This window comes from Neoarius graeffei, chromosome 14 (assembly GCF_027579695.1).
Source record: "Neoarius graeffei isolate fNeoGra1 chromosome 14, fNeoGra1.pri, whole genome shotgun sequence".
Lineage (NCBI taxonomy): Eukaryota > Metazoa > Chordata > Actinopteri > Siluriformes > Ariidae > Neoarius > Neoarius graeffei.
The window spans coordinates 50,119,737-50,135,046 of record NC_083582.1 but is presented as its reverse complement, the minus strand read 5'-3'; the positions used below and the strand labels follow the sequence as shown (position 1 = coordinate 50,135,046).

The 15,310-nt window shown below is 40.5% G+C and overlaps 1 protein-coding gene across 1 annotated transcript in view; it reads left to right on the top strand.

Moving 5' to 3' along the window:
* The window catches only part of nrg3b (neuregulin 3b), a 350,798-nt gene extending 335,968 nt beyond the window's left edge, over positions 1–14,830 (top strand). The window contains exons 7-9 of the mRNA XM_060939918.1: positions 7,367–7,479; positions 7,997–8,164; positions 14,197–14,830. Coding sequence (XP_060795901.1) covers positions 7,367–7,479; positions 7,997–8,164; positions 14,197–14,830 — 915 coding nt within the window. The remainder of the gene's footprint in view (positions 1–7,366; positions 7,480–7,996; positions 8,165–14,196) is intronic.
* Positions 14,831–15,310: the final 480 nt, after the last annotated feature.

The following is a 15,310-nucleotide window of genomic DNA, read 5'->3' as shown; positions in this document are numbered from 1 at the left end:
CACCTACATAAGGACTTTATGACAACCGATTATGGGTGTAATTCAATGGAACTACAGTATTTGTATCTGTTCAATGCTCCCAATATCCATATCTGTACTCAAACCCAAATTAAACCCAATGTGGGTTTAGGCTAAACCAGGTTAAAAAAAAAGACAAAAGGTATAAATGTCAATACTGTCAGCATGATAGAAGAAGAAGCCTTTATTTGTCACATGCATACCCAAGCACAGTGAAATTCGTACTCTGCATTTAACCCATCTGAAACAGTGAACACACACATGCACACACACAAGTGAGCATTGAGCATACACACATACCCAGAGCAGTGGACAGCTATACTATAGCACCCGGGGAGCAGTTGAGGGTTAGGTGCCTTGCTCAAGGGCACTTCAGCCCAAGGCCGCCCCATGTTAACCTAACCGTATGTCTTTGGACTGTGGGGGAAACTGGAGCACCCAGAGGAAACCCATGCAGACACAGGGAGAACATGCAAACTCCACACAGAAAGACCCCCCGTTGGTCACTGGGCTCGAACCCAGAACCTTTTTGCTGTGAGGCAACAGTGCTAACCACTACACCACCATGATGTGTGAATCCTGCCTGTGACAATTCTTCTACTTGAACTACATCCCTCAAAATCATAATTGGTCTCAACTAGACAGTGCATGGGACTGTGTTTAAACCTGTTTGCTCAGTTATTAATTTTGTTTAATAGGGTGGTGTGATCAGGGGCGCAGATAGGATTTTTGAACTGGGGGGGACTGAGCTGTCAGCAAATGATTCCATTTTGTGTATGCATGTATGTGTGCGTGTGTATATATATATATATATATATATATATATATATATATATACACACTACCGTTCAAAAGTTTGGGGTCACTTTGAAATGTCCTTATTTTTGAAAGAAAAGCACTGTTCTTTTCAATGAAGATCACTTTAAACTAATCAGAAATCCACTCTATACATTGCTAATGTGGTAAATGGCTATTCTAGCTGCAAATGTCTGGTTTTTGGTGCAATATCTCCATAGGTATATAGAGGCCCATTTCCAGCAACTATCACGCCAGTGTTCTAATGGTACAATGTGTTTGCTCATTGCCTCAGAAGGCTAATGGATGATTAGAAAACCCTTGTACAATCATGTTAGCACAGCTGAAAACAGTTGAGCTCTTTAGAGAAGCTATAAAACTGACCTTCCTTTGAGCAGATTGAGTTTCTGGAGCATCACATTTGTGGGGTCGATTAAATGCTCAAAATGGCCAGAAAAATGTCTTGACTATATTTTCTATTCATTTTACAACTTATGGTGGTAAATAAAAGTGTGACTTTTCATGGAAAACACAAAATTGTCTGGGTGACCCCAAACTTTTGAACGGTAGTGTGTATACATGTTATTTCACCTCCCTCACTGCCATCACCAGGAACTACCTGCAGGCCAGGACAATGATAACATTTTAACATAGCCTATGGAAATCCAAAGTTTACACATTATCATCACACACAGAAATTGCAAAACTGCAAAACTAGTTTTAAAACCGCTAAGTTCCAACTGTTAAACATAGCGAGAGCCTGGGCTACGTGTGTGTGTAAAGTGTAAACCAGTGCATCCTGACTTTCTAACTATGCCTGTGTGTTGCGTGAGCAGCAGCCAGTCAACAACTCTTCGCAAAGTTTCCTTATGAAACAATATGCTCGCTGAAATTATGGCAGGGAACGCCAGATTAAACATTAAAACTGCCTTCTGAGCACTGTATCTACAGGCTGCCACCGAAAGGAGGAGGCTACCAGAAAGGCATCTCCGTACGATTTTACTTTCACTACGACATTACTTTGAACAGACTATCAAAAAATTGCAAGGTGATATGATAAAGTAAGGCACAGTTTACTTACAGTCTTTTTTTTTTTAAACGATGCAATCGTTTTCTGCCTTTTGGCACCCTTCATCATGCCGTGTTGGGGTCCTGAACTAGGAGGCGCTGTCCCCGATATGCCTGTCAAACTTGTTGTGGGTAACCATAGCAACCAAGCTCGAGCTCACAACCTGTGCAGTCTGCGCAGTTGCAACTACGTCTGTACTGCTGTGCACCTCAATAAACCGAATGGTAATTAGTCTTTTGATTTTTCCGTGAGGTTTGCCTTATGCAAAGAAAGACAGCATAGACGTTTTTTCCTCCCTATAAGTGGGGGGGGGGGACCGAACGAGGTGAATTTAAATCTGGGTGGGACGAATCCCCCCCGTCCCCCCCTCTATCTGCGCCCGTGGGTGTGATGACCGGCCCGAGGCTGATTATTTTCCTTAACAGCACATGTCAAAATGTGATTACTCTTACCAGAGCAATTTACCAATGATTACATTCATTCATTGTCTTTGCTGCTCATCCATTGCTGGTGGTGGGTGAGCTAGAGCCAATCCCAGCCAGTTGACTTAATCCGCATGTCTTTGGATTGTGAGAGGAAACCTACACAGGCATGAGAAGAACATGCAAACGTCACACAGAAAGCCCTGTCACTGGCAGGTTTGAACATGGAACCTGCTTGTTGTGAGGCAACCGTGCTCTTCACTGCACCACCGTGCTGCCCTCCCAAAGATTGCAAATTTTCAATTTATTAATAAATGTAAGATTATACTTTTAACTGTTTCATAGTTACATTTATTGTTGGGGAACGTTCACAAAACAAGTTAGTTCTTTGTAGTCTCTTATGCTATAGCAGCTACAAACAGTTGTTCCTTCAGCAGTATCTTTGGGTTTCACGTGATGCCACATCCGCCTCATTAGTTATTCAAAACTTTAGCTGGTGGTCTACCAAAGCTCAGTTGACAAAGTGTTTATACGGAAGGTGCATTGCTCACATGAAAAATGCCTCACGCTTGCATTGTTTTAGGTTGTTCGAATCGATCAAACCGTGAAACTGATAAAAGTTTCTTCAGGGTTCCCCATGAACTAATAAAAAAGGGTGAACAAACACAGGATTTCACAAAAAGACATCAAGAAAGGAGGGCAGCATGGTGGTGTAGTGGTTAGCACTGTCGCCTTACAGCGATAAGGTCCGGGTTCGAGCCCCGTGGCCGGCGAGGGCCTTTCTGTGCGGAGTTTGCATGTTGTCCGCGTGGGTTTCCTCCGGGTGCTCCGGTTTCCCCCACAGTCCAAAGACATGCAGGTTAGGTTAACTGGTGACTCTAAATTGACCGTAGGTGTGAGTGTGAATGGTTGTCTGTGTCTATGTGTCAGCCCTGTGATGACCTGGCGACTTGTCCAGGGTGTACCCTGCCTTTCGCCTGTAGTCAGCTGGGATAGGCTCCAGCTTGCCTGCGACCCTGTAGAACAGGATAAAGCGGCTAGAGATAATGAGATGAGATGAGACATCAAGAAAGGTGGCTTTTGAACCTCTCACTGAAATCGAAGCGAGCCGAGTCAAAGCATGCTCGAGTTTGCAGTGATCACTTTATGAAAGGTTTGTATCTCCCTCTCAGCTATGTCCTTAATATTTACCAAGTACTTTTCTTGCTATGTGTCGTTATTTTATGGTACTTTTTTTAGTCACAAAGCACTAAAGTATCCAGTTGTTTCTTTGTTTACTCCTCACTTCTCACAAAGTCCATATACATGAAGGTCGTGACAAAATTCTTACCCAGCCATACAGTTACAATGCGCCATGATCACTTCTCTGTCTTGTTTAACTAAGATCCAGGTCTTTAAAGGGGTTTCTGATTATCTTTGTGAATGATTTACCTGAGAGATAAGAGCCAACACAAGTGAGAATCAAGCAAACTGTTGTTTGTTTACACTTCAACTTGCAGCACTTCATTGTAAAGATGCGAACGAAAAGCTTAAAAAAAAACCACATACTTACACGGGCAAAAACAATACAGGATTCATTCTGCAGAGACTTGATAGCGAGGTCCTTTACCCAGCCACATACAAAAAAGTTGTAAGCCTCCATACTCTTCCACACTTCCATCTGGTTTGCAGTGTAGAAGGATGTCTGCAACACCAGATACAACCCCGATTCCAAAAAAGTTGGGACAAAGTACAAATTGTAAATAAAAACAGAATGCAATGATGTGGAAGTTTCAAAATTCCATATTTTATTCAGAATAGAACATAGATGACATATCAAATGTTTAAACTGAGAAAATGTATCATTTAAAGAGAAAAATTACGTGATTTTAAATTTCATGACAACAACACATCTCAAAAAAGTTGGGACAAGGCCATGTTTACCACTGTGAGACATCCCCTTTTCTCTTTACAACAGTCTGTAAACGTCTGGGGACTGAGGAGACAAGTTGCTCAAGTTTAGGGATAGGAATGTTAACCCATTCTTGTCTAATGTAGGATTCTAGTTGCTCAACTGTCTTAGGTCTTTTTTGTTGTATCTTCCGTTTTATGATGCGCCAAATGTTTTCTATGGGTGAAAGCTCTGGACTGCAGGCTGGCCAGTTCAGTACCTGGACCCTTCTTCTACGCAGCCATGATGCTGTAATTGATGCAGTATGTGGTTTGGCATTGTCATGTTGGAAAATGCAAGGTCTTCCCTGAAAGAGACGTCGTCTGGATGGGAGCATATGTTGCTCTAGAACCTGGATATACCTTTCAGCATTGATGGTGTCTTTCCAGATGTGTAAGCTGCCCGTGCCACACGCACTAATGCAACCCCATACCATCAGAGATGCAGGCTTCTGAACTGAGCGCTGATAACAACTTGGGTCGTCCTTCTCCTCTTTAGTCCGAATGACACGGCGTCCCTGATTTCCATAAAGAACTTCAAATTTTGATTCGTCTGACCACAGAACAGTTTTCCATTTTGCCACAGTCCATTTTAAATGAGCCTTGGCCCAGAGAAGACGTCTGCGCTTCTGGATCATGTTTAGATACGGCTTCTTCTTTGAACTATAGAGTTTTAGCTGGCAACGGTGGATGTCACGGTGAATTGTGTTCACAGATAATGTTCTCTGGAAATATTCCTGAGCCTATTTTGTGATTTCCAATACAGAACCATGCCTGTATGTGATGCAGTGCCGTCTAAGGGCCCGAAGATCACGGGCACCCAGTATAGTTTTCCGGCCTTGACCCTTACGCACAGAGATTCTTCCAGATTGTCTGAATCTTTTGATGATATTATGCACTGTAGATGATGATATGTTCAAACTCTTTGCAATTTTACACTGTCAAACTCCTTTCTGATATTGCTCCACTATTTGTCGGTGCAGAATTAGGGGGATTGGTGATCCTCTTCCCATCTTTACTTCTGAGAGCCGCTGCCACTCCAAGATGCTCTTTTTATACCCAGTCATGTTAATGACCTATTGCCAATTGACCTAATGAGTTGCAGTTTGGTCCTCCAGCTGTTCCTTTTTTGTACCTTTAACTTTTCCAGCCTCTTATTGCCCCTGTCCCAACTTTTTTGAGATGTGTTGCTGTCATGAAATTTCAAATGAGCCAATATTTGGCATGAAATTTCAAAATGTCTCACTTTTGACATTTGATATGTTGTCTATGTTCTATTGTGAATACAATATCAGTTTTTGAGATTTGTAAATTATTGCATTCTGTTTTTATTTACAATTTGTACTTTGTCCCAACTTTTTTGGAATCAGGGTTGTAGTTCGAGATGTCGGGGAACTCGACTGAAGGGTAGTTTTCAAGATCATATGACAGATCCTTCTTTCCCAGACTGTAGGGGTCTATTCCATTGCACACAGCAATCTTCTGAATATATCTAAAGCGAGCAGTGGCTTCTAGATTACGAGCATACGCTGATAAGTTATCGCTAGTTGTTTGCACTACGGCAGTCATTTTGGTTTGCTAGACCACCAGCTGTTTTACCGGACGTGAAATCACTAAGAAAAGTCACTTAACTGAAACCCAAGAATTTATTTTTTTCTCTCTTGAAAATAATAAGACAAAAAATATATATCAGTGGTATGTTATTAACAAATCAAAAAAGAACAAAGCCCTCTGTCCTGAAGACTGACCCGTGGTGAAAGCTTACTGACTGTTACAGAGCACTGACTCTGGAAACTCATATAAATGTTCAATAAATATCTCTTTACAAAAGGATTCACCACATTTTTAATTGATAACATTTTTATCTGTTTATTTTTCCTCTTTTACTTTTTAGCCTTAAGATTATGTGGAAACAATAACGTATTAGAATGGGAACATTTATATGAACCTGTGATTGGAATTACAGCCATCAGTGATGCTAGAGCTACAGTGAAATACAAAATCAGCTCTCGTAACATTCTAATATAATTCATTGTATTGTAAACAATAATCTATAACTTCACGCAAGCTCACAAGCTCAATGTTGTTGTAGCTTGGTATGAGTTATCATAAAGGTCTTGTGTAAGTTTTATATAACCACATCAACACCACCCTTAAGTAAAGCATTAATACATCACCCAAAGGTCACGAAAGTGTTCAAATACATTAAAATGCAATTATATTGAAAAGATTGCCCCGAAACGCCTGCATGTCTGGTATTGTATTAACTTTGAAGTAGGTGTGAATCTACATGTTCCAAACTATCAAAAAGTTCCTGCAATTATACTGGTGAGACCAGTAGCTCTGTTCCCGGTAGGGCATTCTCACCCAGCTGAGGATTTGAGAGGGTGGCCAGAAATGATCCAATTTTCCTGCTGGAGAGAATAAAAATGCTAACAGGTCCCTGAGGAGGCACAAGTGTTAGGATGACACACTTTATCAGCTGCAAGGCTTCACACTAGTTTTAAGTGAAACCCGCTAGCTTTAATGATATTCTACAGGACAAGAGAGGCAAGCATGTGTCACTTACTAGAATAAGAGCATTATCTGGTAACTCAGATGACTTTAGGGGGCATCCAAGGCTGCTTTCTGAATAGCCTTCATATTCTGGACTGTTGCAAGATAATGGTTTTAATTTTGGAGGAGAAAAAAAGAGAATGAAAGAAATTCTTTAGGAATTCATTAATGTAATCTTGTCTGGGATTAGTTCCCGACTCGGCAGAAGGACCGAGAAAGTCGACAGGGAGTGTAATCAGAGAGTGTCTCTCTTAATCTGCTGTTTAAATGTAACATCTAATTAAAGTGACTCTCCTCTCACTGAGGGGACATATATCACTGAATGAACTACATTCTTAGTCCATAAGCCACTATTCCATTTTTGGCACTGAAGAGTCAAGTGTGTGTGTGTGTGTGTGTGTGTGTGTGTGTGTGTGTGTGTGTGTGTGTGTGTGTGTGTGTGTAAGTGAGAGAAATTGAAGGATAGATCTATTGAAAGACAGGAGGATGTGGAAGTGAAGTCCTACAAGGCAGAACTTTGTCACATCAGTACCGTTTAACCTTTAGAAACATATCACCTGTCATCTCCTTACCACAGTGCTGCAAAGCCCATGGGTCGTCCTCAACACCAGGCCACAGTATAGGATCCAACAATTTCAAAGTCTCTTCACCCCATAAGAGCAGCAGACTGGCTACAGTGAAAAGTTGCAGGTATTTTCCTGTTTTTTTTTTCTTCCCTTGCTTGCTTTCTTGCTCTTCCAATGCAAATAGATGAGAAGACAGGAGAATGAATTGGCTCATGTGTCAACATATGCTCATACGTTCAAGTATAAAGATAAATAACACTAAAATAATTTTGGTCTAAGTATCATTTATTGTACAAAAATGCATTTCTCAATGACATCCAAAAAATGATTCAGAACTAACTTGTGATTTACAGTTGGAAGGAGACACTTGGACTGAATGTATAATTATATTTCTTCAGTCCAACAGATTGTAAATCATGTACAAAGAAATAGTCTGTGCTCTTCAAACTTCTTGACAATTCAGCTATGTGTTTTGTCACAATCAAATGCATTCACATACAACAACCAGATTTTGAATGTTTCACATTTTGTAATAATAAAAAAATGTGTATAACCAGACTGTTTAAATGTCAAATAATAGCATCTTTTAAGTTATTTTAGCTGAGTTCTCCTTGTATTTTTTGTGTCTGTGTTTGTTTTAGTCCTGCTGCAAAACAAAAGATATCCAATCATCAACCTGTATCACGTTGGACACCACCCATCTCTAGAGCAGGACATTATCTAGCTGGAGGATCAAAGGATTCTATTCATAGCTACAAACATCTCCGAGAGCTGGAGTCCACAGATACTACATTAGAATCTCTGAGACGGTATGTATGTATGTATGTATGTATGTATGTATGTATGTATGTCCCCTCGACTGGTTTCACTCCTATCTCTCTGGCCGCACTCAGTTCATTCAACTCAAGTCCTTTAGATCTCAACCCTCCCCCGTCACCTCTGGCATGCCCCAGGGCTCTGTCCTGGGGCCCCTCCTCTTCATCACCTACCTCCTTCCCCTCGGCAATATATTTCGTAAATTTAATATCAATTTTCATTGCTGTGCGGATGACACCCAGCTCTACCTGTCTGGAAAACCCTCTTCCACCCTCCCTCCCCCCTTCCTTACCACCTGCTTAGCTGAAATCAAATTCTGGTTCACCTCTAACTTCCTGAAACTGAACAGCGACAGAACTGAAGTCCTCCTTGTAGGCACCAAATCCACCCTCTCCAAAGTTGACAGTATCTCCTTTTCAATTGACGGTTCCATAGTCTCCCCTCCCCTCAGGTCAAGAGCCTGGGTGTCATCCTAGACAGCTCTCTATCCTTCCTCTCTCATATCAATAACATTACACGGTCTGCTTATTTTCACTTACGCAACATAAATCGCCTTCGCCCCTCCCTCACCTCCCACACCACCTCCATCCTTGTACACAGTCTTGTCACCTCCCGCATTGACTACTGTAATTCTCTCCTCTTTGGTCTCCCTCAAAAATCCCTTCATAAGCTCCAATTGGTCCAGAATTCAGCTGCACGTATCATCACCAATACGCCCTCTTTTCATCACATCACCCCAACAATACAGACTCTCCACTGGCTCCCTATCAAATACAGGATCAATTTCAAAATTCTTCTCCACACATTCAAGGCCATCCATAATCTTGCCCCTCCATATTTGTCCAATCTTCTCCACATTACTACCCCCTCTCGCTCCCTCCGATCCTCCTCCTCCATCCTCCTTACTGTCCCCTCTGCCCGCCTCAGTACTATGGGGAGTAGAGCTTTCAGTCGCTCTGCTCCCCAACTTTGGAATTCACTCCCCCCCGACATACGTAATATCGAGACTCTACCTCTATTCAAATCCAGACTGAAAACTCACTTGTTTCAGTTAGCATATTCACTGTGACTCTTACCATCTCTAAATTCTCTGTTTACTTTCTCTGTGCTTTTATTGTGTCTTGTTTTACTGTTTTTACTATTGTTTTTACTCTTGTTTTTACTGTTTGTATAGTGTCCTTGAGTGTTTTGAAAGGCGCTTCTAAATAAAATGCATTATTATTATTATTATTATTATTATTATTATTATTATTATTATTATGTACTAAGCCCATTTCCAGAAAAGTTGGGATATTTTCCAATATGCAATAAAAACAAAAATCTGTGATTTGTTAATTCACATTAACCTTTATTTAACTGACAAAAGTACAAAGAAAAGCCTTTCAATAGTTTTACTGACCAACTTAATTGCATCTTGTAAATATAAATGAAGCTAGAATTCGATGCCTGCACCACACTCAAAAAAGTTGAGATGGAGGCAAAATAAAACTGAAAAGTTTATAGGATATTCAAGTAACAACATTTTGGAAAATTCCACAATACGCAGGTTAGGTCGGAAACCGCTGTTGAATGTGCGTGATCTTCGAGCCCTCAGACAGCATTGCCAAAGAAACTGTCAGGCTAATGTGACAAATACAGCCACATGCGCTCGGGAGTACTTCGGAAAACTGTTGTCACTTAACGGAGTCCACCGCTACATCCAGAAATGCAACATGAAACTGTATTACACAAAGAGGAAGCCATTCATCAGTTCTAGGCAGAAACAACACTGATTTCTCTGGGCCCAAATTCATCTCAAATGGACCAAAAAACAGTGGAAAAGTGTGCTGTGGTCAAATGAGTCTACATTTCAGCTTGCTTTTGGGAAAACTGGACATTGAGTTCTCCATGTCAAAGGTGAACATGACCATCTAATTTGTTATCAGAGAAAGTTGCAAAAGCCAGCACCTGTGATGGTATGGGGAGAACTGGTGCCCACAGCATGGGTGAGTTGCATGTGTGTGAAGATACTATTGATATATTGGGGAATATATCGGGATTTTAGAGAGACATACTCACCAAGGCGACGTCTCTTCCCGGGAAGTCCATGGTTATTTTAGTAGGACAATGCCAGGCCTCATTCTGTATGGGCAACAACAGCGTGGCTTTGTAGACACAGAGTGTGTGTGCTCGACTGGCCTGCTGCCAGTCCAGATCTGTCTCCTATTGAGAAAGTATGGTGCATCATGAAGATGAGAATCAGACAGTGATAACGACGGACTGTTGAACAGCTGAAGTGTCAAGCAAGAATGAACAAAAATTCCAATTGCGAAACTGCAACAGTTAGTATCCTCAGTTCCCATACGATTAAAAACTGTTATTAAAAGGAAAGGTGAAGTAATACAATGCCTCTGTCCCAACTTTTTTTGAGTGTGTGACAGGCATCAAAATCTTACTTTGTTTATATTTACAAAATAAAATTAAGTTGGTCAGTAAAACTAATGAAAATCTTTTCTTTGTACTTTTGTCAGTTAAATAAAGGTTCATGTGAATTAATAAATTACAGATTTTTGTTTTTATTGCATTTTGGAAAATATCCCAACTTTTTGGAAATGGGGTTAGTATGTATGTATGTATGTATGTATGTATGTATGTATGTATGTATGTATCAGTGGCGGCTGGTAGTCTTTCAAACAGGGGAGGCTGGTCGGTTACGATATTTCTAGATTTTAAAAGAAAAAAGAAAAAACACATCAATTTTGCCCATACTCTTGCCTCTGATCTGGCTGATTGTTGGCAGGGTCACAAACTGTGAAATAACAGGTTCTTTTGGCCCATTAGCCTACTGTCCAATATACATGATGGTGGTGTTGGGGGGTATATTTTAACATTTTATATTTTAAAATTGTGGCATGTTGTTTAAAAATTGATCATTATTGAAAGCAGCTCTTTGTCAGGAACCTCAGCAGTAACAGCAGAGTGTTCTGGAATAGGCACAAGCACTGACCTTGGGGAGCCAAACATAGAGCTGGGTGCCACACATTTCATTCAATGACACTTTCCCTATATTTTACTTATTTTGACTGAGAAATGTTTTATTGACAATTTTGATAACCCTTCACTTTTAATCCAGGTCTGTAGTGTGAAATGTTCTCGGCTGTGTTTTTGTTTAAAAATGTTTTCCAAATTGTAGTTGTGTTTAATTCATATCCAGAAAAATATATATTCCAATATAATATACTCAGCATAAACATTTTAAATAGATTCTATATTTTTGGTCTATCCATGACATATTGCTAAAGTAGCCTATTTACTGTTGTTGATGTGGGTCACTTGCTGTTAGCCAATTCACTTTCTCGTACCAGGAGAGCTGAAAGGAACAAGTATTATTCCCTACCTTTTTCACCAAGTCAGTTTGAGGCGTTGGTCTACCCTGCTCTTTAATTTTAATTTTTTCCTCGAAAGGAAGACTGGCAAATGGCTTCACCAAAATTAAATCAGCAATGCTTGGCATCCGTGCGCAGCTTTCTTGCTAGCTGACTAGCCCCCTCAAGTTCAAGTTCAGTCACTCAAATATATGAAATTTCTGGAACTAAGATAGCAAACTTGACAACACTATATTTACACTTTATTTACAATGAAAATATATACAAACTAAAAAAGCTGGTAGAAACCGTATGTAATGAATGAAATTGAAATGTAAGCTGATCTCTTACAATACACCACAGCACTTGCGAATCCGCATGGGACTGAACTGAAATTCACCGCTGCCTGTCTATAGTTGAAACGAGCTGTCAATCAAAGAAAATATCCAGCCGTTTTCACCAATCACCAGTCTCCTCGTGGAAACTGCCATGTCCCTCCCACTGTGAGGCTGGGAGTCCATGGGCGGGCATTTTCGCAGTATTTGTCCAATAACCGTCTTGCATTTTGAGATTGACAAGCGCATAGCTCCCAAATGCCATTGAAGTCCACTGAGGCTGGGAGTCCGTGGGGCGGGCATTTTCGCAGTATTTGTCCAATAACCGTCTTGCATTTTGATATTGAAAAGCACATAGCTCCCAAATGCCATTGAAGTGCACTGAGGCTGGGCTGCATTGCGTTGTCACGAGGGGGAAAAACTCACACACACATTAGGCGAACTGGGGAAAGTTATAACGGCATGATTTCGCACTGTAGTTGGGTTGAGCACATATATTTCTATGATTCTGGATCTGAAATAGCAATGTTATAAGGTCGGCTATAACATAAGCCTAGCGCAATTCATCCTACACGATGTTCGTCATTTTTAGAGGAGGCTGAGCCTCCCTCGTTGTCTTAGAGCAATCGCCCGTGGTATGTATGTATGTATGTATGTATGTATGTATGTATGTATGTATGTATGTATGTATGTATGTATGTATGGTAGGTCTCTCCATTCTTTGACAAATTTATTCGCACAAAAAATCTCTCTAAAAAATTAAAAATAAATCAGATATGACAAGACACAGTTCTATGCTAAAAGTTAAGATTGCAAATTAAAATTGCCTCAATAACATTAAATCCTCTGAGTATGAAGTGCTTACACAAGAGATTTTCAACTGCTGTCAACATGAGCCAACTTCCCAGCGAGCCATAAACTCATCTCACAACCAGTTCTTTTATTTTACCCTATTTCCATAATTTGAATTCGTAAACCATGCACTTTGGAGGGTTGCCTTCAGGTGTTATGTTGAGCTCTTCCCCATGTCTCAGCACTAAGACACATCCATACACACAGTGAAACTCTGGTCTGTGTCTCAGCAGTAGGATACTGTATTGGTAATGAATATGAACATTTGCATGACTCAGACTTGCTTCTTACACTCAAGTTCGATAATGCTGCTACTGAAAATCTTCAGTTATTAATAGTATTGTTCATAATTAAGAACTGATAAACTTGTACCCTGTGTTATGTGAGTCGGGGCTAGGGCTAGAGCCAGGCAGACAAGCTTGCACTGACCTATTTCTAGACTTAACAACCTTAAAACATCAACATCACCCCTAAACCTCCCCTGTTGCCATGGAGACACCCCTCTGGTCTCCAGGAATATGGATGCAGAAAGGAAGAGTGAAAGAGGAAGAAAAGGACAGTGAGAAATAAAGACAATGATGAGAATAAGAGATAGATATGATCCTGTTATAGTAGATCCCTATATAACATAAAAATATTTGGGAATAGTTTGGATATTTATGTGTCGAGCTGGCAGGTTAAACTTCTTTTCTAAACAAAACGGTTTTATAGTCTGTTATCAGTCTTTACTGACAAATAAAATGGTGGGTTAGTGTTTAGGGCAACAATATCTGTTTTATTAGTCAGTATTTCTTTAACACTAATGCTTTTTCTGTTATACGTTATTGAAATTCTGAATTTACCCTCCCATAATGTTATATGTGGATGGCTAGAGTGAGAAGAGTAGGTAATTAGGTTGAGGCCCTGCAGTTGTGCTGCCTTATAAACCATGACAGATAAAAACAGGCTGGAGTCTCTGGGACTTTACTTGACACAAACTTTGAATAACCTGCTTTGGTCTTTTGGGTACATCCCAGGAACCATGTTCATTATTCCAGGGAGCTGTCCCAGTTTAGAGCTGTATGCTATCTAGGTTCTTTGGGCTGTTGTCAGACAAGGTGTGTTGGGTTTGATAAGGTATCTGAGCATGCAAATTCAAAACCATCCTTCAAATGTATAGCCCAAATGGGTATTCATTGGTTCACAGGCTCAGCTAAGGTACACCCAAGATTTGATACTAATGACTTATATTTCAGGTAAGGCTTTCACAGGTGGAAGGAAGTCCAGAGTTAATGCTGTCAAAGGAAGGTAGCCTGACTCATGGATTATGAACAATTACATGGAGGATTTACATTGCCACTAGCTCAAAGTCAATTCCCTATTGCAAAGATGATTTGGGAATTAATTATGCACACCATGTTCTCTGAGTCAGAGTGGTTTCTCCAATCGGAGGCAGAAATTGGGGGAAAAAGACTTCACAGAAGGGCTAATCCACACTCTATTTTCTCTCTCTAGGTGTCACTCCCAAACTGAAGGTAATCAGTACAGCCGCTCCTTTCTGAACATGCATACTGAAGCCTTCACCCATTCCAGAGAAAGGTTGACCCTGGCTGATGTTCCTTGCACTCGTCTGGATCAGGGAACAGCATTTCCTCCTCCAGCCCACCGTGCCTCTTCTGTTCCCATCATCCCTTCTGTTCAGGCATCCAACCCGGAGGACAGGGCTGAGGATCAAAGCACCATGGTCTTGCAGTATAAGGATGGAGTTTCTGTTAGCCAAACTATCAATTCAGAGAATGAAATAGGGCCATTGTCAAATTGCAGCCAGGGGTCACATGCCCTGGGGAATCAAACCAAACACAAAAGCCTTGTCACTTACACGACAGCTTTGGGACCACGTACAGAGTCCACTAGGGCAAAGACTGTCATCTCTATAACTGTACTGGGATCAGGGAAGGAGCGTGTGCACCACTCCTCCAATTTGGCCAAAACCACTGGAAGACTAGAGCATCAACATGTCCAGTCCACTCACAAGGAAAAAGAGGAGCAAGGAGCTGCTTTACACAATCCACTTATCAGGAGAGAGAGAGACTGCTACCTTTTCACTGAGCCTAAAGGTCTGCCCAGTCTCACAGCCTCTAAGAGCTGATTGGATCAATTCATAGGACTGAAGAATTAACTAACACAAAAAAGGTGGAATTGGGAACAGTGAAAGACTAAAATCCATGAAGGTTTATTCCTTCACCCTCATCTCCCTTTTACTGACATGAGACTTACTCTCGAAACTCTGTAACTGCACTGTGGACTACAGCAAGAACTTGCAATGACAGAATTCAGCACACTGGATACCTGAAAATACAATGTGAATAAATTATGAAATGATATAATGACTGTCGTTGGGATGTTGATTTAAAGAGGCATTGAAGATTTAAAAAAGATTTATATGCCACTATTTAACAAAAATGCTTCTACTTAGAAACCAAATAGTGTGTCATCTCTATGTTGTTTCTCTATTGTAAAAAAAAAAAGAAGAAGAAAATATAATAGATGTCATAACTCTATGTATGTCATATATGGAATATATATGACATACAACAGGACAAAAAATAAAGATGCAGAATATAATGAA